At 40.5% G+C, this 18900-nt stretch overlaps 2 protein-coding genes across 6 annotated transcripts; both read right to left on the reverse strand.

Moving 5' to 3' along the window:
- Window positions 1-961: 961 nt before the first annotated feature.
- ndufv1 (NADH:ubiquinone oxidoreductase core subunit V1) lies at window positions 962-6123 on the reverse strand. Of its 5 annotated transcripts, none has more exons than XM_080484383.1 (11): window positions 6048-6123; window positions 4484-4593; window positions 4321-4403; window positions 4067-4237; window positions 3719-3902; window positions 2843-3032; window positions 2458-2670; window positions 1852-2018; window positions 1697-1778; window positions 1422-1567; window positions 962-1220 (listed from the first exon to the last, which is right to left on the reverse strand). In XM_080484383.1, exons 2-11 carry the CDS (start codon window positions 4586-4588, stop codon window positions 1143-1145), a joined length of 1419 nt encoding a protein of 472 aa, XP_080340509.1. In that variant the 5' UTR covers window positions 4589-4593; window positions 6048-6123; the 3' UTR covers window positions 962-1142. The 5 variants fall into 5 exon arrangements, with proteins under 5 accessions (XP_080340509.1, XP_080340513.1, XP_080340511.1 ...); XM_080484387.1 differs by having other exon boundaries at window positions 5950-6063; XM_080484385.1 differs by having other exon boundaries at window positions 5769-6063.
- Window positions 6124-7146: 1023 nt separating this feature from the next.
- hcn3 (hyperpolarization activated cyclic nucleotide-gated potassium channel 3) lies at window positions 7147-18355 on the reverse strand. Its single transcript, XM_080484568.1, has 7 exons — window positions 17467-18355; window positions 12566-12995; window positions 12319-12480; window positions 11138-11356; window positions 10432-10578; window positions 9454-9694; window positions 7147-8822 (listed from the first exon to the last, which is right to left on the reverse strand). Exons 1-7 carry the CDS (start codon window positions 17922-17924, stop codon window positions 8611-8613), a joined length of 1869 nt encoding a protein of 622 aa, XP_080340694.1. The 5' UTR covers window positions 17925-18355; the 3' UTR covers window positions 7147-8610.
- Window positions 18356-18900: the final 545 nt, after the last annotated feature.

Raw genomic sequence — 18900 nt, forward strand, 5'->3', positions numbered from 1 at the left:
AGCCGCGAAGAAACGGCTGTTCTCGTCACGTGACAAGGGACATACGTTATCGCGAGATTACGGGACTGCGCCTCTTGTGTGGACTGTACCATAGCCTGTACCACTGCGCTTGTTTACACTGATTATAACCGGAGCAGCGCTCATTCGGGTACTGTCCACAAAAAGGGGAATTACCTCATTTATTTCTAATTCCGTTCATTTTAATTGGACTTTACTGGCACAAAAGTTTGATGTTGCAACATTTGCTTAAAAAACTGACTGCATACCCAAACACAAAATAATCAGGGCCTATGTACACTGTATTTGTATATTGATTACATAAACTTACAAGCCATTTTACTAGATGTTTACAGTCTAAAGAAAAACTCTACATTGTCATTATGCACATATTTTCTTCAACCAACATTTAATACGAATAAAAGAAATCATCTGTCAAGATCAGAAACAGAAACCTTGAAGAATTTATGGTGAAACAGATGTTTTGGATAAAAACAGATTAAGTCTATCTAATGAAATGTTCAGCTATTATACAAGTATATATATAGGACATAACTTTTTGTAAGTTGGGGAAATTCATAAATTTTCTTTGAGAATTCAATTCATTTGAAAACATTTCATTATCAAAATTGTAAAAAATAAATAAATTCATGTTCAAAATAAGTTTTTTGTTCATCAGCAGCTATAATAATTCTAATTATAGATTAGATTATTCCATTGTAAGATTTGTCATTGTTCAAAATATTGTTTTAAGCTAATGCATTATGAATCGTCACAAAAATAGATTGTACTAACATTTCAGCTAAGCAGGGAACCAAACTGTGGAATACTAATAAAAACACCTAAGCAGCGAATAAAAGCATCAGTTTAAAAAAAAAAAAAAAGTGTGATTATTATGAGTATCTTATAAATCAAAGACTAAGAGTGAAAAAGTTATAATGTCCAAGCAAAGAAAGAAACACGATTGTTCATAGAACTTTATTCTGTAATTTCCTCCTACAAGGCAGACACATCAATGCAAAAGTTGATGATAAGGTGATGAGAGGGCACGTTATCTTTTTCTTTAAATAATTTGTGAAAGACACAAGCACAGGGTGAGGAGCTCAAGAGGCAGAAAGATGAGTTTAAGGAGTACAAGTCACAGTTCAAGCCCTGGCCTGCTGCTGCTCTTGGTATTCAGCAATCCTGCTTTCCATCACAGGCCTGAAGTGCCTGATCAGTCCCTGAAAACACAGAGGAGACACAGGAGTCATGTTGTGTTAGCAAAGCAGGACAAATGCATGACATTATGTAAACACATGTAAACATATACAAATGGCAGAAATCACAGCAGCACGTGAGGACATTTAGATAAAAATAAAGAGTGGGTTTAATGCACAGTTGGTAAGTTAATACTTGATCCTGATAACAGTTCTTGTCTTTACCTGCACAGGCCATGCGGCACCGTCGCCCAGGGCACAGATTGTGTGTCCTTCAATCTGCTTACTGATTTCCCAGATCATGTCGATCTCTGCTGGACGAGCATCGCCACGCACAAAACGCCACATCATGTTGTTCATCCAGTCCACTCCTGCAGAAACGGACAAAATGGTAAAAACGTTTTTTTTTTTTTTTTTTTTAGAAAAAATTAACGCTTTAATGACATCTGATTCAGAAATGTTCCTTCTAAACCCAGAAACGACACTGAAGCGGTGCGTACCTTCTCTGCAGGGTGTGCACTGACCACAGCTCTCATGCTTATAGAACTCAATCAGACGAGCAATGGCTCTGATGATGTCAGTCTGTACAAAACAAGCCACAAACAATGAGAGAGCTGCCTTGCTGTTTCATCTGCATAAGAGGTGAGACACTTACTGATTTGTCCATGACGATAATAGCAGCGGTGCCCAGGCCAGTCTGAGCCTGAATGAGGCCGTCAAAGTCCATCAGCACCTCCTCGCACACGTTCTTGGGAATGAGCGGTGTTGAGGAGCCGCCGGGGATTACAGCCAGCAGGTTATCCCAGCCGCCACGCACTCCACCTACCGGACAGATGTTTGTTTCAATCAAGTAGAGAAAAAATAAACTGCCCTTAGCCTGGTCTGAGTCTGAGCTGTCTTAATCTTTCAATTCATGACCCCCTTGGTGCAGGGAAACAGAAACAGATGTCTATGTTTCAGATTTCATTTATGAAGAAGCAAAGTGATTATTAATGAACATATACAGCAACAAAACATTCACTGCAACAGTAACAGCAGCAGCAGGAGATTAAAGTGCAAAAGTGTTGATTTCAGACGAGAAGGAACCACAACAGCTGGAATGTGGTACCAAAGTACATTATTGCAAATCTACAATGTTTACATGTTTGTGTTGTTGCATGTTGTTCTGTTGCAGTATTGAGCGTGGTGAATTGGACAATGCACGTTTTCTCTTGATGAGAGGGAATTTATACACGCATCATGTTCTCATTGTAAAAGGTACCTGCGTGTCTCTCGATGAGGTCTTTCAGAGGGACGGACATCTCCTCCTCCACGGTGCACGGGTGGTTAACGTGGCCCGAGATGTTGAAGAGCTTCGTGCCGGAGTTTCTCTCTCTGCCAAAGCCCAGAAACCACGAGCCTCCGCGACGACAGATGGTGGGCGCAACGGCAACCGTCTCCACATTGGCAACAGTTGTTGGGCAACCAAACACACCTTCACAGAGGGAGAGAGGGAAAGCATATGGAGAGACATTGGCACGAGGGAGACGCTTGTTTTTGAGGTAGGATAAACAAATGCCCAGCAGTGACATTAATCGGTGTTATGGTGAAGAAAACATGCCCAGTTTGATCAGGCAGCTGTGAACCCTTTGAGTGCTGGGACTCACCCACATCACCAGGAAAAGGGGGCTTCAGGCGGGGCTTCCCCTGCTTTCCCTCCAGGGATTCGATCAGAGCCGTCTCCTCTCCGCAGATGTACGCGCCAGCACCGCGCATCACGAACACATCAAAGTCATAATCGGAGCCACAGGCGTTCTGTCCAATCAGCCCGGCTGCATAGGCCTCATTGATCGCCACCTGGGGGCAAAACCACATCATACAATACTTAAAGAAGATAAATTACACAATCAAATCTGAACCTGATTAACTTGATTAGTTGTGCAGAGCTCAAGAGATTAAGAAGAAGAAGCTGATGTCATTTGAAGAAGAAAACAAGGGAAAAGACAAGGGGAGAGTTGTAACCATAAATAAAAGAATCTAATAAGAAAAAGTCTTTCTGTAGACATTACATCAACATTCAAACTGTTTGGCACAGTGCTTTATCTTTTGTTTATATCAGTCCTCCCATTTGCTATTCTGAGTGACTCAAATATTAATTAGGTGGTTGGTTGTGTGAAGTTGTTGTAAGTACAATAATGCACTTGCAAGCTATGACAATTTCTTTTTCTAAATTATTTACAAAAAAGTAGTTCACCATCTATCAACCCTGCACAATTTTCACATTATCTTGAAAAAGAGGTAGATATATAAATTGTTGGTCCGAATAAAGAACAGGCTTTTTTTTTTTTTTTTCTTGAAACAGATATATTCAGCTCCTATAGTTATGCTGAGTTTTGCCTCACAGCAGTAGAGTTGTGGTCTGTAAAATCTTTTCCCCAAAATAAACACAAACATGTTTATGTAAGTCTTTTTCTTTGTAAGTTGATCTTTCTGTATAATATTTCAAAAGACCATACTGTAAAAGTCACGTCAGTCATTTTCACCTGCAGGTTGGATGACTCGTTGTAAAACTCTCCTCTGATGTAAATATAAGCGGCACGCGCTCCCATGGCCCTCCCAGCCACCAGGCACCCCTCCACCAGCTTGTGGGGGTCGTTCCTCATGATCTCTCGGTCCTTACAGGTGCCCGGCTCTCCCTCATCTGCATTCACCACCAAATACTTTGGGCTGAAACAAAAACAAAGACCCCTAACGCTAAGAAACTGTGCTTATTTTTTATTTATTGTTATTGATGAAAGTCTTGACAGGAATGGCTCCGGTGTTGTGGCTTCACATAGAATCCAGTCTCGAAAGAAACTGAAACAGAGGTGTGTGCCTGTGTGAGGACTGACCGGCCATCACTGGGTTTGTTCATGAAGCTCCATTTCATGCCTGTTGGGAAACCAGCTCCACCTCTCCCACGCAGGCCAGAAACCTTGATCTCATTAAGGATCCAATCCACTCCCTTCAAAAGTATCTCCTTAGTTTTGTACCAGTCACCACGCTTCACCGCACCATTCAGCCTGGAGCACAAAGAAGGGTGAGGAGCGTTAGCCATTTAAAACCGAATTCAAAGAGCACATGAGAGTAATATCAGCAGTGTTACCTCCAGTCGTGACGGCCATAAAGGTTTGTGAAGATGCGGTCCTGATCTGCCAGAGGCCCGAATGTTGTTTTCTTTGGAGCGCCCTGGAAAAACAAACTGTTATTCGTGTCGTTGTCATGGAGATGGTTTTAAATGTAGTTTTACCAAAGTGTAATCCACGTACCTGAGTTGTGCTGTTGTACCGGGTGATCGTGGTCACGGCACCTTGACTGACAGCAGCTGGGGCACGTGACACCCCGCTCACCACGGCGCGAGTCAAGGCCAGCATCGTTCCTGCACAGGAAAGAGGCCAAAACATGAGCCCGCCATTCCATTTTTAATGACAGGTGATTAGTATTGCATATTTGCAGGGAAATCAGTCAATAAAACCGTTTTTCCAACAAACACCAGCATCCAAACTCATGCAACAGTCAACAAAGCAGTCATCATGAGAGCAATTGCATTGTATAATTGACGGAGTCTCTGCCTTTGCTATTTTTAGATGACAGATCCCTGCTTGTCTTTTCATATTTGTCAGCAGATGAAGTTACATAAACCGTCACTTTAAAACAGAATAGATGATTTCCTAGATTATAACTCTGTTCTTTATCGTCTTTCTCATCATTCACTTCATCTGCCTTCATCTCACTTGTTTTCCTGTCTCCAACACTATTACCACAGCTACAGCCACATCTTTTTTCATATTACTATGTATGCTATATAATTGTGTGAATGATACAATAACAAAATTTCTCCCCAGTACTCTGATGTCTTTGTGTATGAGCAGCACTTTAACAATGTGGAAAAAAATGGCAGTGACAATGTAGTCATAACATGTGGAAGACAACAGACAAACCTGACGTGGAAAATCGGGGGGGGGGCCTTCTGTGAGGGGGACATCATTTCATGTTATATTGATTGAAAAAACTCCTCCAAAACCGGCCCCAAAACATGCATGTGCGGTTATTGGTGACCCTAACTCGCCCCCAAGTGTAAATGTGTTGTTTACAAGGTCAAACAAACTGATTAACATTTATTCTCTTAATATCTAAATTAGTTGTTTAACCTTTATCACTTTGTAAAAAAAAAAATCCTGGGGAAAAAAAAAAGTTCAGTTTCGTTAACAACCAGAAGATTATCACTTTATTATCACTGTGAACTACAGTAGGTTTTGAAAATATTCACATAAACAAAGCACGAAATGAACACATTTAACGTTTAATATGTCCAGCAGGTAAATAGTATAACCTTTTATTAAACTATATCACTTTAGATGATCTACAGCTCACATTTTGAAGATGATAAGTGGATGTTTGAGTGAGAATGTGGATTAGTTTTGAGGGATTTGTAGTTTCTGTTATGTGATGTTGTTATGTCAGAGGGAGCTGACAGTTAGCTAACGAAGGTGAGGACGAGCACAGATGTTATAAATCCTCACAGGGCAGCGTTGAAACCTCAGGCCCACTCACATGCGAAGAAACCGAGCAATAATCCACAAATCTGGGGAGCTTGGTTCACTGTCAGCGCCATAGTTAAAGAGTACACACTGACCTCCATGTAGCTGCTGGTGCTAGCCGCGTTGCTAAGCTAAGTTAGCGCTTAACCTTGCACAAGCAGAGTAAAAACACTGGTTTCACCGCAGAATCTCACACTTCGATCGCGTTTCAGTTAGTGGGATGCCACCGGACGAAGCTTTAATATTGATTCAAACTACACAAATCAGTGAGCAAAGAATCGCTCCGTCCTACCTCCAGTCTGCGTCCCGAGTTTATGAAACGGAGTTAAACCGGAAGCAGAGTGCCCGGACCGGAAACAGATCTGAGTCCGCCCGCTGCGGCGCTGCGGAGGAGCATTTAAACGCAACACGTTTCATAACATCTGGCCTTTAAAGAGGTCTCATATACTACAAAAACGCTTTCATAACATATCTGTGTCCTTTAAAAAGCTGACATTTATTACAAAAGGTCTTTAATAACATTACTGAGTTTTTTTTAAAGATCCCATTTACTACAAAAACACTCCTTCATCACATCAATGTGTCCTTTAAATTAAAAGGTCTCACAATAATTATTTCATACCACCACTTTGTCTTCTGAAAAAAGTCTTATTCAAAAAAAGTCGTTCTTAGCGTCACTGTGTTCTGAAAAAAAGCCAATTTATCTTAAAAAAATGTCACAGTTACTACAAAAAACACTTTCATAACACCACTCCCTTAATTCAACAAAGGTCACTCTGAGTGGTATTTCTATGCAAGAAATCTAAAGAAAATATATTGTATATTTTATGCAAGTGTAAAATATAATAATCAATAATATAATGTAATAAATTATTTAAACAGTTGAAAAAGCTCTGAAAATGTATAATATGCTTATATTGTTCTCAATTCCAATAAGAGCATTGTGAAAGTATTCCATGGAACTGCTACTCACAGTTTTACCTTTAAAGTGCATCTAACTTGAATATATTATCGTGAAAAATTAAAACGGGAAAGACCTCAATTGCAATGAAACACAAACACACGTGAAAGAGAATCTAAATAGACAGAATTACATCCTACGCTTCATGTGAGTGACTAAGCTTTTTGACAGCAGAGCAAGAAACAATAATAACAGCAAGTTTATGTGAAGTTTTGGGCTTATGGGCTCATTGGCTACTTGTTAATCTTCCTTTTGTAAATATTACGTAATTCCTTGGGAGAATACCCAAGTAGTACTGAACAATATTGATTTATTTTTAATTATCACAATTGGTGCTACAACAGCATTTATGTTGTAGACATCTATGTATGATTAGTGGTATCTCTGTGCACACAGTATAAATGAAACTGAATGAAGCACTGAAGCAACTGCATAGGCAAAAAATACATATTTTATAATTGTGTATCAAGGATCAAAATAATATTTACACAACAGAATCAGTCTGGGGGTATTCACTGTAAAACCTAAATACCAAAGCAAGCAAATATTTATTCAATACAAATTTATCACATTCACGGGAATACTATGATGTACAGCGCTCTAAAAACAGCCATACCTTTTCAGTGCATCACATGTCCCTTTAATTTAATGCTTATTCACCTGAGAGAAGTACACACTGTATTCTTTTAACTGAAAATCTATGAAATAACAAGATGGATTAAAAGGTTGTGCATTCATGAAATGTTAATATGAAGAACAAATGCAGAAAATTAAAAGCTAAAAAAAAGGCTTTTGTTACTGCCTATTTTCACACATTATATGTAGAAAGGCGCAGCTGTGATTAGATACCATTTCTAACAATCCTATTGATACTTTGCTACTAAGATACTTAAATGTTATTAGGCATGCTTATGCTTGACCTGGTTTGATAAGTCTGTCATGAATAATGTATATTTTATTTTATGTGAGTTATATGAAATGTTGCTTCTGCTCTGTAATAAACTGTTCATAAATAAAATCCAAAGGATTCGTAGTGAGAGAATAGTTAAATATCAATAAGCCCATGAAGCTTTTTGATTAATGCTCATATTTAGAGTTAAGTAACTGAATTTTGAAAAACTGGTTGTATTTTAACAGAATAAAACAACTGAGTTTTTGCATGGAAAAATAAATGACCTCTGAGAAAATTGGGTACTAAATTACAGAAATGCATATGTGACCTGCAGCTGATGAGATCTTTTTTTCTCATAGAAAAAATAATCTTTAAAGGAAATTGAAGTTGCTTGAACTATAATTTTCTTTTTTTTTTAATGTATACAGCCTGTCTATGTACAGTTGGACTTATTACATCACTGCAGCTTATCATCTGCGAACACGGGCATTTAAACCCTCAATTCAGGGAGCCTACACATCTCAGGGATAATTTAAATCAGAAATCTGTGTGATGCACAACACCAGCTGGTGTTCTTGTATGCTTTCAATAACCTGCAGGAAGGAGGAGATTCACAGTCAAATCCGTATAAGCATGCTAAGATAGAAAGCCGTGCCTTAAATGTACTTAGACTGGAACAAACAGTGTGGCCAGTGGGAAAAACAGAACAAAAACAAATACACTTTGGTTGGGAACAAAGGAAGAAAGTGCTGTTTCTCATGTGAATTCAGTGGACAGAGCATGGATAATATACAAAAATCTGAAATAGACATGGGAAAATAGCTTTTATAGATTCAAGTACCAAAGAGAAACAAAGTGACAGTGGAGTATTTTCAAGTACAAGTATAATCTGTTTAGAATTTATGATAAAGGTCTTCAATTTAAGTCCATTTAACGTCTCTTTGTTGCATAAAGTTCAGTCAAGAAGTGCTATCTATGTTGCTCATATCTGGCTGGAGTTTTTTAGTTGTCGGTCTCATTCTCTGGAGGCTGATAACTGGGTCGTCGTGCGACCCGGTCCAGCCGATCCACGGCCACGCTCTCAAACGCCCTCCTCATCAGAGGGTGCTCCTCCAGGACCTCGTTGAAGCTGTCCACACTCAGCGAGTAGAGACGGCAGTAGGTGTCGGCCCTCACCGAGGCTGTTCGTCGGCCCTGAGTCAGCAGGCAGATCTCTGAAACATAGAGGAGGGAGTACATGCTGCCGTTAGACCAACACACTGTTGTCACACTGGTCCTCTTGTGTCTGAGTAATGAGTGTGACACAGCAGAAGCTGGCTGGCCTGGGTAGAAATTGACTATAACAAACATCTATCCTACATATGTCCAGATAAAACATATATTGTTGCTTTATCCAATTTAGAGTTTCAGACTTGATTAAAAACAATCAACCACCGCAGCTTGGTAATATAGTTAATTATAAGTTTTGTATAATTATCAACTAATCTCTAGGAATAATAATTCCAATCATGCTACTATCAAATTCATATTAAATGAAATAATAAAGCCACAATATTGACCAAGTGTGAAAAACTCAACCTTCAGTCAAATGAAGGGAAAAGCCAGAATCAGTTTTAAGAACAGCAAAGTAACAATATGAAGCGTGTTAGATTCATTTCACTTCAGCCTCTTACAGCAGACAGCTGATGTGGCTCACAAGGTGCACTATTATATAAATAGTCATGTGTATTTCATTTTTTTTATCCTCATAGTTTGTTATATTTTTATATTTCTCAAACACTGCCTATAAAGTTGCTTCATTCTTTTATGTGGAAGGAAACTGTGTGAAGATGAGTGTCGATTTACCCCCAAAATAGGCTCCGTCACTGAGACTGATCTCCTTACTGCCACGTGGGATGACGGTGACGGTGCCGTGTTGGATGAAGTACATCTTCCGGCCCAGCGTTCCCTCTCGAATCACCAAGTCTCCGGGCTGGAAGACCTCGAAACGCAGTTTGGTCAGGATCACCGTCACAAAATGAGGGTCTGTGTTGGCGAACAGCGGCATGTTGGCCACCAGCCCGCGACAGTTATAGCTGACAATCTCCTGCGTCGGGGAGAAGAAAGAAATCTTCAAATTATTACTAAGAAATCTGTATTTTTAATCTTCAACAGCATCATTATAGCACTTCTATAGCACTATATCCACCTCAGGGTCCAGACAGGCACATCACAGTACAGAGAAAATGACAGTCACACTTCCATATCCACACCTACAAGTCGCCACTTTAAATGCATGTTTTTGGACTATAAAAGGAAACCAGACTATCTGGAATTTGTAATTGCACAGGTAGAACATGAAAACTTCACAAGCAGACTTGAACCGCAGACTTTGAGGAGACACGCTAACCACTACACCACTGTGCAAACCCTCCTTGAATTGCTATGAATGGTTTCATTGACCAATTCTGATTTTGGTGTTTTTTATTTATTTTTTGTATAATATTTATTATCTATCTTTTATTATAGATTTTATTGTCTATTTTTTTTTATTGGTATTATTGTAAAAAATTCTACTTTTATTGGAAGGCGATCTTGTCAGCCATGAAAGGCCCCCACAAATACCACAAATTATTAATATGATCATTATCACTGAATTGATTCCCGTTTGGTTTGAAGACACATTTAATTTCTGACAACTCTACCTTTTGAGATTAACGCCTAATGAAAACATGTTTGAATTGTAGGCTTATAATTCCTACAGGATGCTGGTCCATGAGATGGATGTGTTTGGCTGTGTTGTGAGTGAGAGAGGCTCGTGAGGAGAGTTTACGATCGACACACCTCCTTGAGCGGATCACTGAGCTCTCCAAATATGCTGTCCTCGTCGAACATCTTGCCCTGGAACCGCTGCTCGTAATAATCGTGGATCCTCTGCCTGACGTCGGCGGGCAGTTTATGAAATGACATGTACTGCTCCACTTGCTTGTACTGCAAAAAAAAAGAAAGAAAGAAAAGTGTAGAAAACACATGGTGACTGAGGATACAGTTGAAATTCTGCTGGATGGCTGTCAGCTGTCACAATTAGTCACATTTTCCACCATGTGTTTGGTGAATTATGACGAGCACAGTAATTACACATTCGCTCTATCAGCTTTGTGGGCTTTTTTTTTTCTATTGTTTTAAGTGGATTACAAACTCATTTGTAATGGGCATTAGCCTCCAGTGATTGGAAACAAAGGTGCTGCCATTTGTCTATTATCTGCTCCTGCTTTATCTTGTGAAAATCCTCTGGAGAGGTTCACAATGAGGCCGCAAAATCCATTAGATAATACACATATTCTCTAGACATTTGGCACAATTTCCACGAATGAGGCAAGTAAGCAAGCCTATGATATAAAAACATGACTATGATATTAAATCTCAAAGCTGGAATCACATTAACATCCACGTGAGGCTCCCGGGACATATTGTCCGCAGTGCAAGCGAGGCTGTGGGTCAAAAGGGGGATGTTTGTTAAAGTTTCAAAGCTCCGAGCACAGATGATCACCTTCTCTTGATACTGCCGATGCGATGCGTCCAAGGACTGGACAAGGTTGGTGGCGTGACCGAGGAACATGGCGTAGCAGGTGGCCCCGACCACCATGCTGGTCATGGTGAGCCAGACATCAGTCATGCCCTCTGGGGGGTGGGCACCGTATCCGATGCACAACATGTGACTCATGGCCATGAAGAGGGCGTAGGAGTACTGTATGTGCCATGTATCGTTCTGGGAAGGACAGAGTGAAGAGGAGACGAGACAGCAAAGTGGTGAAAATATATGGAATAATGTCATATGTCACATGATCCCGATTTTAACTTTGGGAAGAGAGGGAAAGAAAATCTAATAGATGAGTGCATGCTTTCTCATTGAGATGCTATTATCACATGTGGTGTTTAGAGAGAACTGTGTAGCATAATCTCACACTTTACAGCTTCAGTTTATGTTGTGGATTACGGCAAAGCCTTTGGATTTAACACTCTTATATATAATGAGTCTGTGAGGTCGTGGCCCATAAACTCACTGCAAAAAGGATTGCATTTTGAGATAAACATAAATATAAAATAATGAAGTTTTTATTTCTTCTTGCCGTGAATTCAGAGGGGTTTTTTTTTTTAGAGAAAGACTCACAAACAAATAATATGTTTTGCTCGTCTGGACATAATTTCATGAGCTGTGTTTATACTATATACAAATAAAAAAATCTAAATACATAAAGCATAAACACTTATTGAGATAGGCATTCTGTTAAACGTTACCTTGTCTCAATAGTTACATACTTGATGATATATAGTATATCTTGTGATGTGTACAACTGTGTGTATTATAGGCAGGCATTGCGAATGGTTTTCCTTTTTTCTCTTCTGCTCAATTATTTTCACTCAGTGTTAACATAGATAAAGCTACTTAACCTGTAGATTTGATAAAAAAAAAAAAATATCTCAAAACATTGAAAAGTCAATGGGTGAAGCAACCCCCCCCACCCCCACCCCCATATTTGTTTTAAAACCTGTAATTCAGTGCAGGAGCACAGTGATATGTATTTGTTTTAAAACCTGTTATTCACAGTGATATGTCTTAAAGTTGTCCTAATCTAAGTGATGTCTCAGACCTGATTTCAGCAACAGTGCGTATCACAAAGTATCCCTTAAATATTATGTCTTGTTGTATTTAGAGGACGCTGTACTCACCACCATGTTGTTTTTGGACACCCAACAGTCTGAAGGAAACTCCTGCAGCATCGGCACCATGAAGGTCAAGCAGCCGTCCCAGTGGCACAACAGCAGCATCATGCCAATCAAGTTGACTATTCGCACCACGGCGCTGGCCAGGTCATAGGTCATGTGGAAAATCTGAGGGTCAGACAAAGGTGAAAAATGCTCAGGTTTATTTTTCTGATGTGCACATCTGTGTGTCTCCTCCCTCCTCTTGTGTTACCTCTTCCCACTGGTGAATGTATCGGATGAGACGGGACAGCCTCAGGAGACGCAGCAGGCTGAGGATCTTGGTGAAGCGGACGATGCGGAGAGCTCGGGCGGTGCGGTACACGTCGGATGAGTCGTGCCGCGCCTCCAGGTCCACGATGAGGAAGATGTAGTCGACGGGGATGGAGGAAACGAAGTCCACCATGAACCAGGTGCGCAGGTAATGCGTTCGGATCTCTTTGGGATCCAGGATGATGTGGCTGTCCTCTTCTAAGATGCCCGTGCGGAAGTTAAAAACCAGGTCCATGAGGAAGAGCGTGTCGGACAGGACGTTGAAGGTGATCCAGGGCATCGTGTTCTGGTCTTCGAAGAAGGTGATGCCCCATGGCAAGATGACCAGGTTACTCATCATCAGCAGGAGCATCACGATGTCCCAGTAAAACCTAGACGGAGCAGAAAGATTCATCCATTTATTAGTCTCCCATAGCGCTGGGTGATGGCGGGTTAGAGCTGGGCAGGTCGCTCGTCCATCACAAGGCACACATCTACACACTCATAGTCACACAAACAATTTACAGTCGCCAATTAAATTCAAACAAATGTTTTTGGACAGCCAACATAGTTGACATATCTTGTGCTCAGACTCTAAAGCTGAATGAAACACAAGTGGACATTAAAGATTTATTGACACACAATATGGACCCTGCAAACAACTAAACTGAACACATAATAAACTCTGTATTTACTGAGAACTTGCACTTAAAATAAGTGATGAGTCATAGTTTAATGAGCAGTCAATACTGTATCTGACTGATGAAGCCAGTTTTACATCTGGATGGCTTGAACATATGTGTAAGTGTAGTGGACACATGTTTGGATGAAAAATAAATGTAATAGTAAGACTGGCTTTAGTTTGTAATGGACTTTGTTTACCTGACAGATAAAAAATGACAGAAAACCCAAACATCCATAATGTCTGGAACATTGAGAACATGTGGGCAAATATCAATAAATCTTTATTTCAGACTCTTAGGTCCATATAGAAACATAAAAAACAGTGAATACTATCTATAGAAAAAACAACAACAAACAACACTCACATAACCCCAAAAAAGAGGAGATTTAGACCATAAACCTTTTCTTCAGCTAATTGAAATTGTCATCTCGATACACCTCTTACACATTTCAGGTAGAATTGTCTGAAAGCTTATTGTTAGTGGAGTACACACAATGAACCAGAACCGTTTTTTTCTCTTGTTATTACACAAGTGTCCCTCTGTTTAAGTTTAGCGTGCATGTGCCTTTGCCCCCTGCGGTCATGTGGTCCAGCTGTGTTTCCTCTAAATGCTTTCACTGCTGATGTAACACAGATGTTCATCTGGATTAAAAGTCTTACACCTGCAGCAGACATGAATTCAGACCTGATCTCATAACGACTTCCATTTAATGAAGCGAGATGTGCTGTTAAACACAGATGTGGTGATTTCATTCAACTCCGGCCTAATGTATATAAACGACATCATATTTAGTGAAGGAACAAAAGTCACTCTCTCTCCTTTATGAGTCAGGAAGTGGCCAACTTCATTTATGGGCAACCAGCCAACAAGTTTACATAACTGAATAAAACAGTCAAAAAGGTCACGATAAAACAAAAATAATTATAGTGAAAATTTGAAAAAGGGATTATAATGTTCATCGGGATTAAAAGTTTCACAGTTGCATCATATTCAACTGATCTAACAATATCGGAAATTCTTAAAGGGAGATGTGGTTTATAATTCAAAGACCACGTTGACCAACCGGTTCATGCATATAACATTCAGTGAATAAAGACGCATTACTCTCACGTTCATGAGCAACAAACTAATCATGATGCCTTTTAGAAAGCAGTTTAGAAAACTGACTACTACAGTCGAGGGCAAAACTGTGTTTTGAACGGATTTGCGAACAAACTACCCAACATACTAACAACTAACTAACTGAGTTGACATTCAAACTTAATAAAAAGCACAGCTACGCTAAACTAAATAAAATACAAATTTATGAATGTAGAAATACCTGAATTTAAAAAAAAAAACCTGTTAGCCGTCATATTAAAAGAACAACATCATAAGTCTATTAAAGAGAGTTTTAAGAAGGGATTTCACAGATTATTTCTTAGGGAGGCCTCTCTATCTCTCTCTCTCTCTCTCTCTCTCTCTCTCTCTCTCTCACCAGCTGTTCCTGCAACTTGTAGTTTGGCAGTTTAAACAAACAAGACATGATGTCTTTAACTAACTGGGCACGGTTGTTTTTTTCAAGGATGTGTCATCCTGCATGAACTGGATTCACCCCCGGGTGAGAGTCTGTGAGCCTTTGCAGTTTTCATGCACTGTAGCAGATCCAGTCAGGAGATGTGGACCTGGATTACGGGTCAACGGGAGGTCTGAACGGGGTCTGCAAGCTCACAGAATTTGAAACAGCCACCGAGGGCGACTGAAGTCATCCAATCAGCGGGTCAGCAGAGGGACTGACCCACTTCAGAGTGAGCCTTACTCTCATCACAGGTTCTGTCACAAGAGGAACCCCTCTTCATTAAAAATGTACGGCGCTCGCCTGGTCATGCTCGATATACTATCAAAGGGGAGTGGAGAAAAGAAAAGCGCCACAGCATCTCGAAATGTCGGCGTGTGGCTGGTTGGAGCACGGACGTCCGAGCTGCACACGCTCATCCACATGTCATACACGTCTCATCTCCCTACAGGTCTCCAGTGTCTCATTGAACAGCGCGTCTACGCGGTTTGAATTTCCTTACAGACTGTTTCCATCAAGTGTCAATCACCTCGGGTCTTTCAGTCACTCGTTCACTAACAGAGGCCGAGGAACAGAACACGAACCAGACTATTTTTGATTACCGTCACCCTCCGGCGGCCGCAACGTGAAGCCTGTGAGAAAGCGACCTGCTTCTCTGGCTAAGCGAGGCACAGACACAGAACTGATTGATGGGCCCTTTATTGTCATTCAGGTTTATCCCACCATCCATCTCTGGCGTCCCTGTCCTGCCCGCACACACGCACTGGTTTACATGACTACTAATCATCACTTCTCATGTTGCAGCAGATTAGCGGTTGCCTGCTGCTAATAACTCAGAGACTCTGGAAAGCATTATGGCCGACCTGTGTGCATTTAGCACTAGTGTGTGTGAAAGAGCGGCTGAATGAAATCTGCTGCATTAAAACCTTTTAGACTTAATATCAGTGAATGTGTGACAAAAATAGACACATAGATTTCAAGCGTTTCAATTGTTGGCAATTGATGTTAGCCTACTTTACACTTTTTAGAGCAGGAGAATCCACAAAGCAACCTTTAATTTTGCAATATATATCACATAGCTGCTATTAAGATGAACAACTTTTATGCTTTGATGACAAATAGAGACTTTTACAACTATTTGGATTACTAAAACTGTCAAACTGAAGTTAGAAACTTCATTTATATATATATAGATATAAAAACAACCTTCTAAAACCGCTCAGGAGGTCCTCCCCTCCCAGAGCCATCAGGCTGTACACAGTTTGTTAGGAGGCAGAAGGCAAGGAGACGGGAGGGCACAGAGAAGGGCAAACACATAAACAACACAGTGTGTGAAAAATCGGACAATTTATGATCCTGACAGCACTTTATGTACAAATACTTTCTAATTCAGGTTTCAGCGGTTCACATATATGCGACTTTCCTTGCATATAGGGTGAGGTTGGAGTGTTTAAATTCAATGTGAAGCTTATCGGAGCATATTTTTGTACATCAATGCCCGGCTGATGTTCCCTCAGAGATTTTAGATTTAGGATTGTATTTTATCTATAACAATTTTTTGGGGGGGGGGGGGGTTCATCAATAAACCATCAAACACTTGGATGAAAACTGTCTGGTCTTCATATATAGTCTGTAACCGTTGCACTCACTTGTTAATCATCATTACATTCACAACAAGTTCAGTAATAATATTGTGAGCTTTGATAAAATAAAAAGTTTAAATCTGTATTTATTTCTTCTATGGTGCCCCTCCGGTTCACCACTTTAAGAACCACTTTCATATTTCATCCTAGAAACCTCAAACTAAGACGTACAAACTTAAACTTGTGCATCAACATGACTGTAAGCATGCACAACCAGTTTTGACTATACCTCATGTAGGATCCAAAATAAAAACCAGCTGTTCTGACTCGTCTGCCTCTTCTTTTTTTAAATAGGAAGTTGGACCATAAGGTCTAAGGAGAGCAGGCCCTCTGTAATCCCCCTCTCAGCTGTCTGTGTATTGTTGCATAATAGAGCAAGATAGGAATTATACGGATTCTTATAGGCAATAATCCCTGCACACGGGTTGATCCTCTCTGCGGGACTGATGGTTGAAAATTGTTTAAATTTGATGCTATTAAAAGGGGCCTCACAAACAAAAAGCTTTGGCTAGACTTTCAGGATTTAGCAGCAAATGCTGAACAGGCACACAATAGAAAGACAGACCATACTGAAAAATGATTGGAAGTTTATATTTTGGAATACTCTAGATTGCTGCAATGATTGGGTTCAGTTGGTGTAGTTCTGCCCTCATGAGGAAGGAGAAAAGGAGTCACAGCAGGGGAGTGGTATCATTAATCCAGATGATCTTGTCCTATATACTGTAGTACTAATCAGATCCCTTCATCTCCTTATCATGTGCTATGAACCATGACATCAGCTGCTGTCCTGTATTCTGTCCTTGGAGAAAACTTAGTGGGGACACTTAATCAATGGCTGAGGGATTAAAAAATAGATAAAAATCCAATAACGACAAAATGGAAAGGACAGATAGGGGGATGTTTTATGGCGGATAAATCCCACTTTTGCTCTCAAGCTATTGTACAAACATGATTCAGCCATAATTCAACCCATCTTTACCTGAAGTCACTGTATGGGTGTATGACCCAAACTCCAAAGCTCTTGACCCTCTCCTGTTCAGCAGCGACCCCTTTGTGGCTGCCAAACATGCGCAGGGAGAACTTGTTGACCCCGGGCTGCAGCATGGAGCCGAACTGCTTCTGGAAGTAGGTGGCCTGGTCCTGAGGCAGGTCCTCTGCGTCTCCTTCCACCTCCCTGTTATTGTCCAGCAGGCCGTCGGGGTCCGCCGTGTAGTCGTCATTGTGCGTCTTCACCAGAGAGAAGAGCGTCCGGGACACGTCGCTCCTCTTGTCCGACTTTGGTGAGGGGGTGGTCGGCGGGCTCGTCCTCTGAGAGCCGCTCCTCCAGCGGGAGAACCGGAGGCTGCTCCAACTGCGGAACCGGGGCGCCTCCGATTTGTGAGCCGGACTTTCACTGACGCCTCTCTGCTCTTCCACACTCCTGCAGGGGCTGGTCATTTTCACACTTTGCGCTCGAAAAAGAGGAAATACAAACCCAAGTTTTTTTTTATCTGATTGAAAAGTTTAGCTTATAAAGTTTACGGAAGATGCCATTTTTCTTTAAAATTGTCCTTCAAATGTCACAGAAAATGATCTTACCAAAATGCACAAAACTTTAAATTCCTAATAGACGACGCAGTATGCAGCTGCAAAAATTCAAAAACCAAAAAAAAATCTATATATCTATATATATATAGCCACAATTTGTCAGTCTTTATTCTCCACAAACAAGTTTCCAAAAGTTGAATGAAATTGTTATCTTCTTAGTTTTTAGTGTAGCAGCCCACATCCGTAAAAAAAAGTTGCCATATCCAATAAAAAGCGCGTCTTTTACGCAAATATCAACTGAGGAGATCCCGTCCTCTAATACGTCCGCCTCCTGTGTGAATGAGTGGATGGACACAAATTGACAAAGAGGGCTCAGTAGCCTTCAATAATCGGCTTGTTGGCACTGCTGTTTCCACTCTCCCCTCTCCTCCCTCCTCTCCGTCCTCTCCAGTCTGAGCCGCAGGTCGTGTTGCGCGCGCTCAAGACGGGGATGATCCGAGACGAGTCAGCAGAAACGGCACGAATTGCGCATTTATGCCAAACTACATTTCCTTTAGGAAAGATCAATGCTCTCTATTCAAATTATGAGATTCTCAAAAGTCATTTGATATATATATATAAAAAAAACAAAAAAAAAAACAACTTTGCGCACAGTGGTGCGTTATCTTTCTCCACCTGCAGATGGTAAACTGTTCAATGAACAGTGTTCATTCAAAAGCTAAGGTAGATTTTGCACCAAGCTTTACACATTTATAGACAACGCCGCCATGTTTTAACAATATTAACTGCTTCCTTTATAAAGTATCTGCTTGCACAAAACATGATTAAAAACCTCTTCCACTCAAAAAATTGTCAAAAGTTGCATATTTGTGATACTATATGGGGA

The sequence above is a fragment of the Lipophrys pholis genome, assembly GCF_963383615.2.
Source record: "Lipophrys pholis genome assembly, chromosome: 17".
NCBI classification, from domain to species: domain Eukaryota; kingdom Metazoa; phylum Chordata; class Actinopteri; order Blenniiformes; family Blenniidae; genus Lipophrys; species Lipophrys pholis.

Excerpts from the sequence above, each read along its gene's own strand:
- ndufv1 (XM_080484383.1), bottom strand. The coding sequence starts at position 4,588 with ATGCTGGCCTTGACTCGCGCCGTGGTGAGCGGGGTGTCACGTGCCCCA. Across the intron at positions 4,404-4,483 it reads GGTACAACAGCACAACTCAG|GGCGCTCCAAAGAAAACAAC; the intron begins GTACGTGGATTA and ends TTGTTTTTCCAG. Across the intron at positions 4,238-4,320 it reads TATGGCCGTCACGACTGGAG|GCTGAATGGTGCGGTGAAGC; the intron begins GTAACACTGCTG and ends TTTGTGCTCCAG.
- hcn3 (XM_080484568.1), bottom strand. The coding sequence starts at position 17,924 with ATGACCAGCCCCTGCAGGAGTGTGGAAGAGCAGAGAGGCGTCAGTGAA. Across the intron at positions 12,481-12,565 it reads ACATTCACCAGTGGGAAGAG|ATTTTCCACATGACCTATGA; the intron begins GTAACACAAGAG and ends TCTGACCCTCAG. Across the intron at positions 9,695-10,431 it reads TCAGTGATCCGCTCAAGGAG|GAGATTGTCAGCTATAACTG; the intron begins GTGTGTCGATCG and ends TCCCCGACGCAG.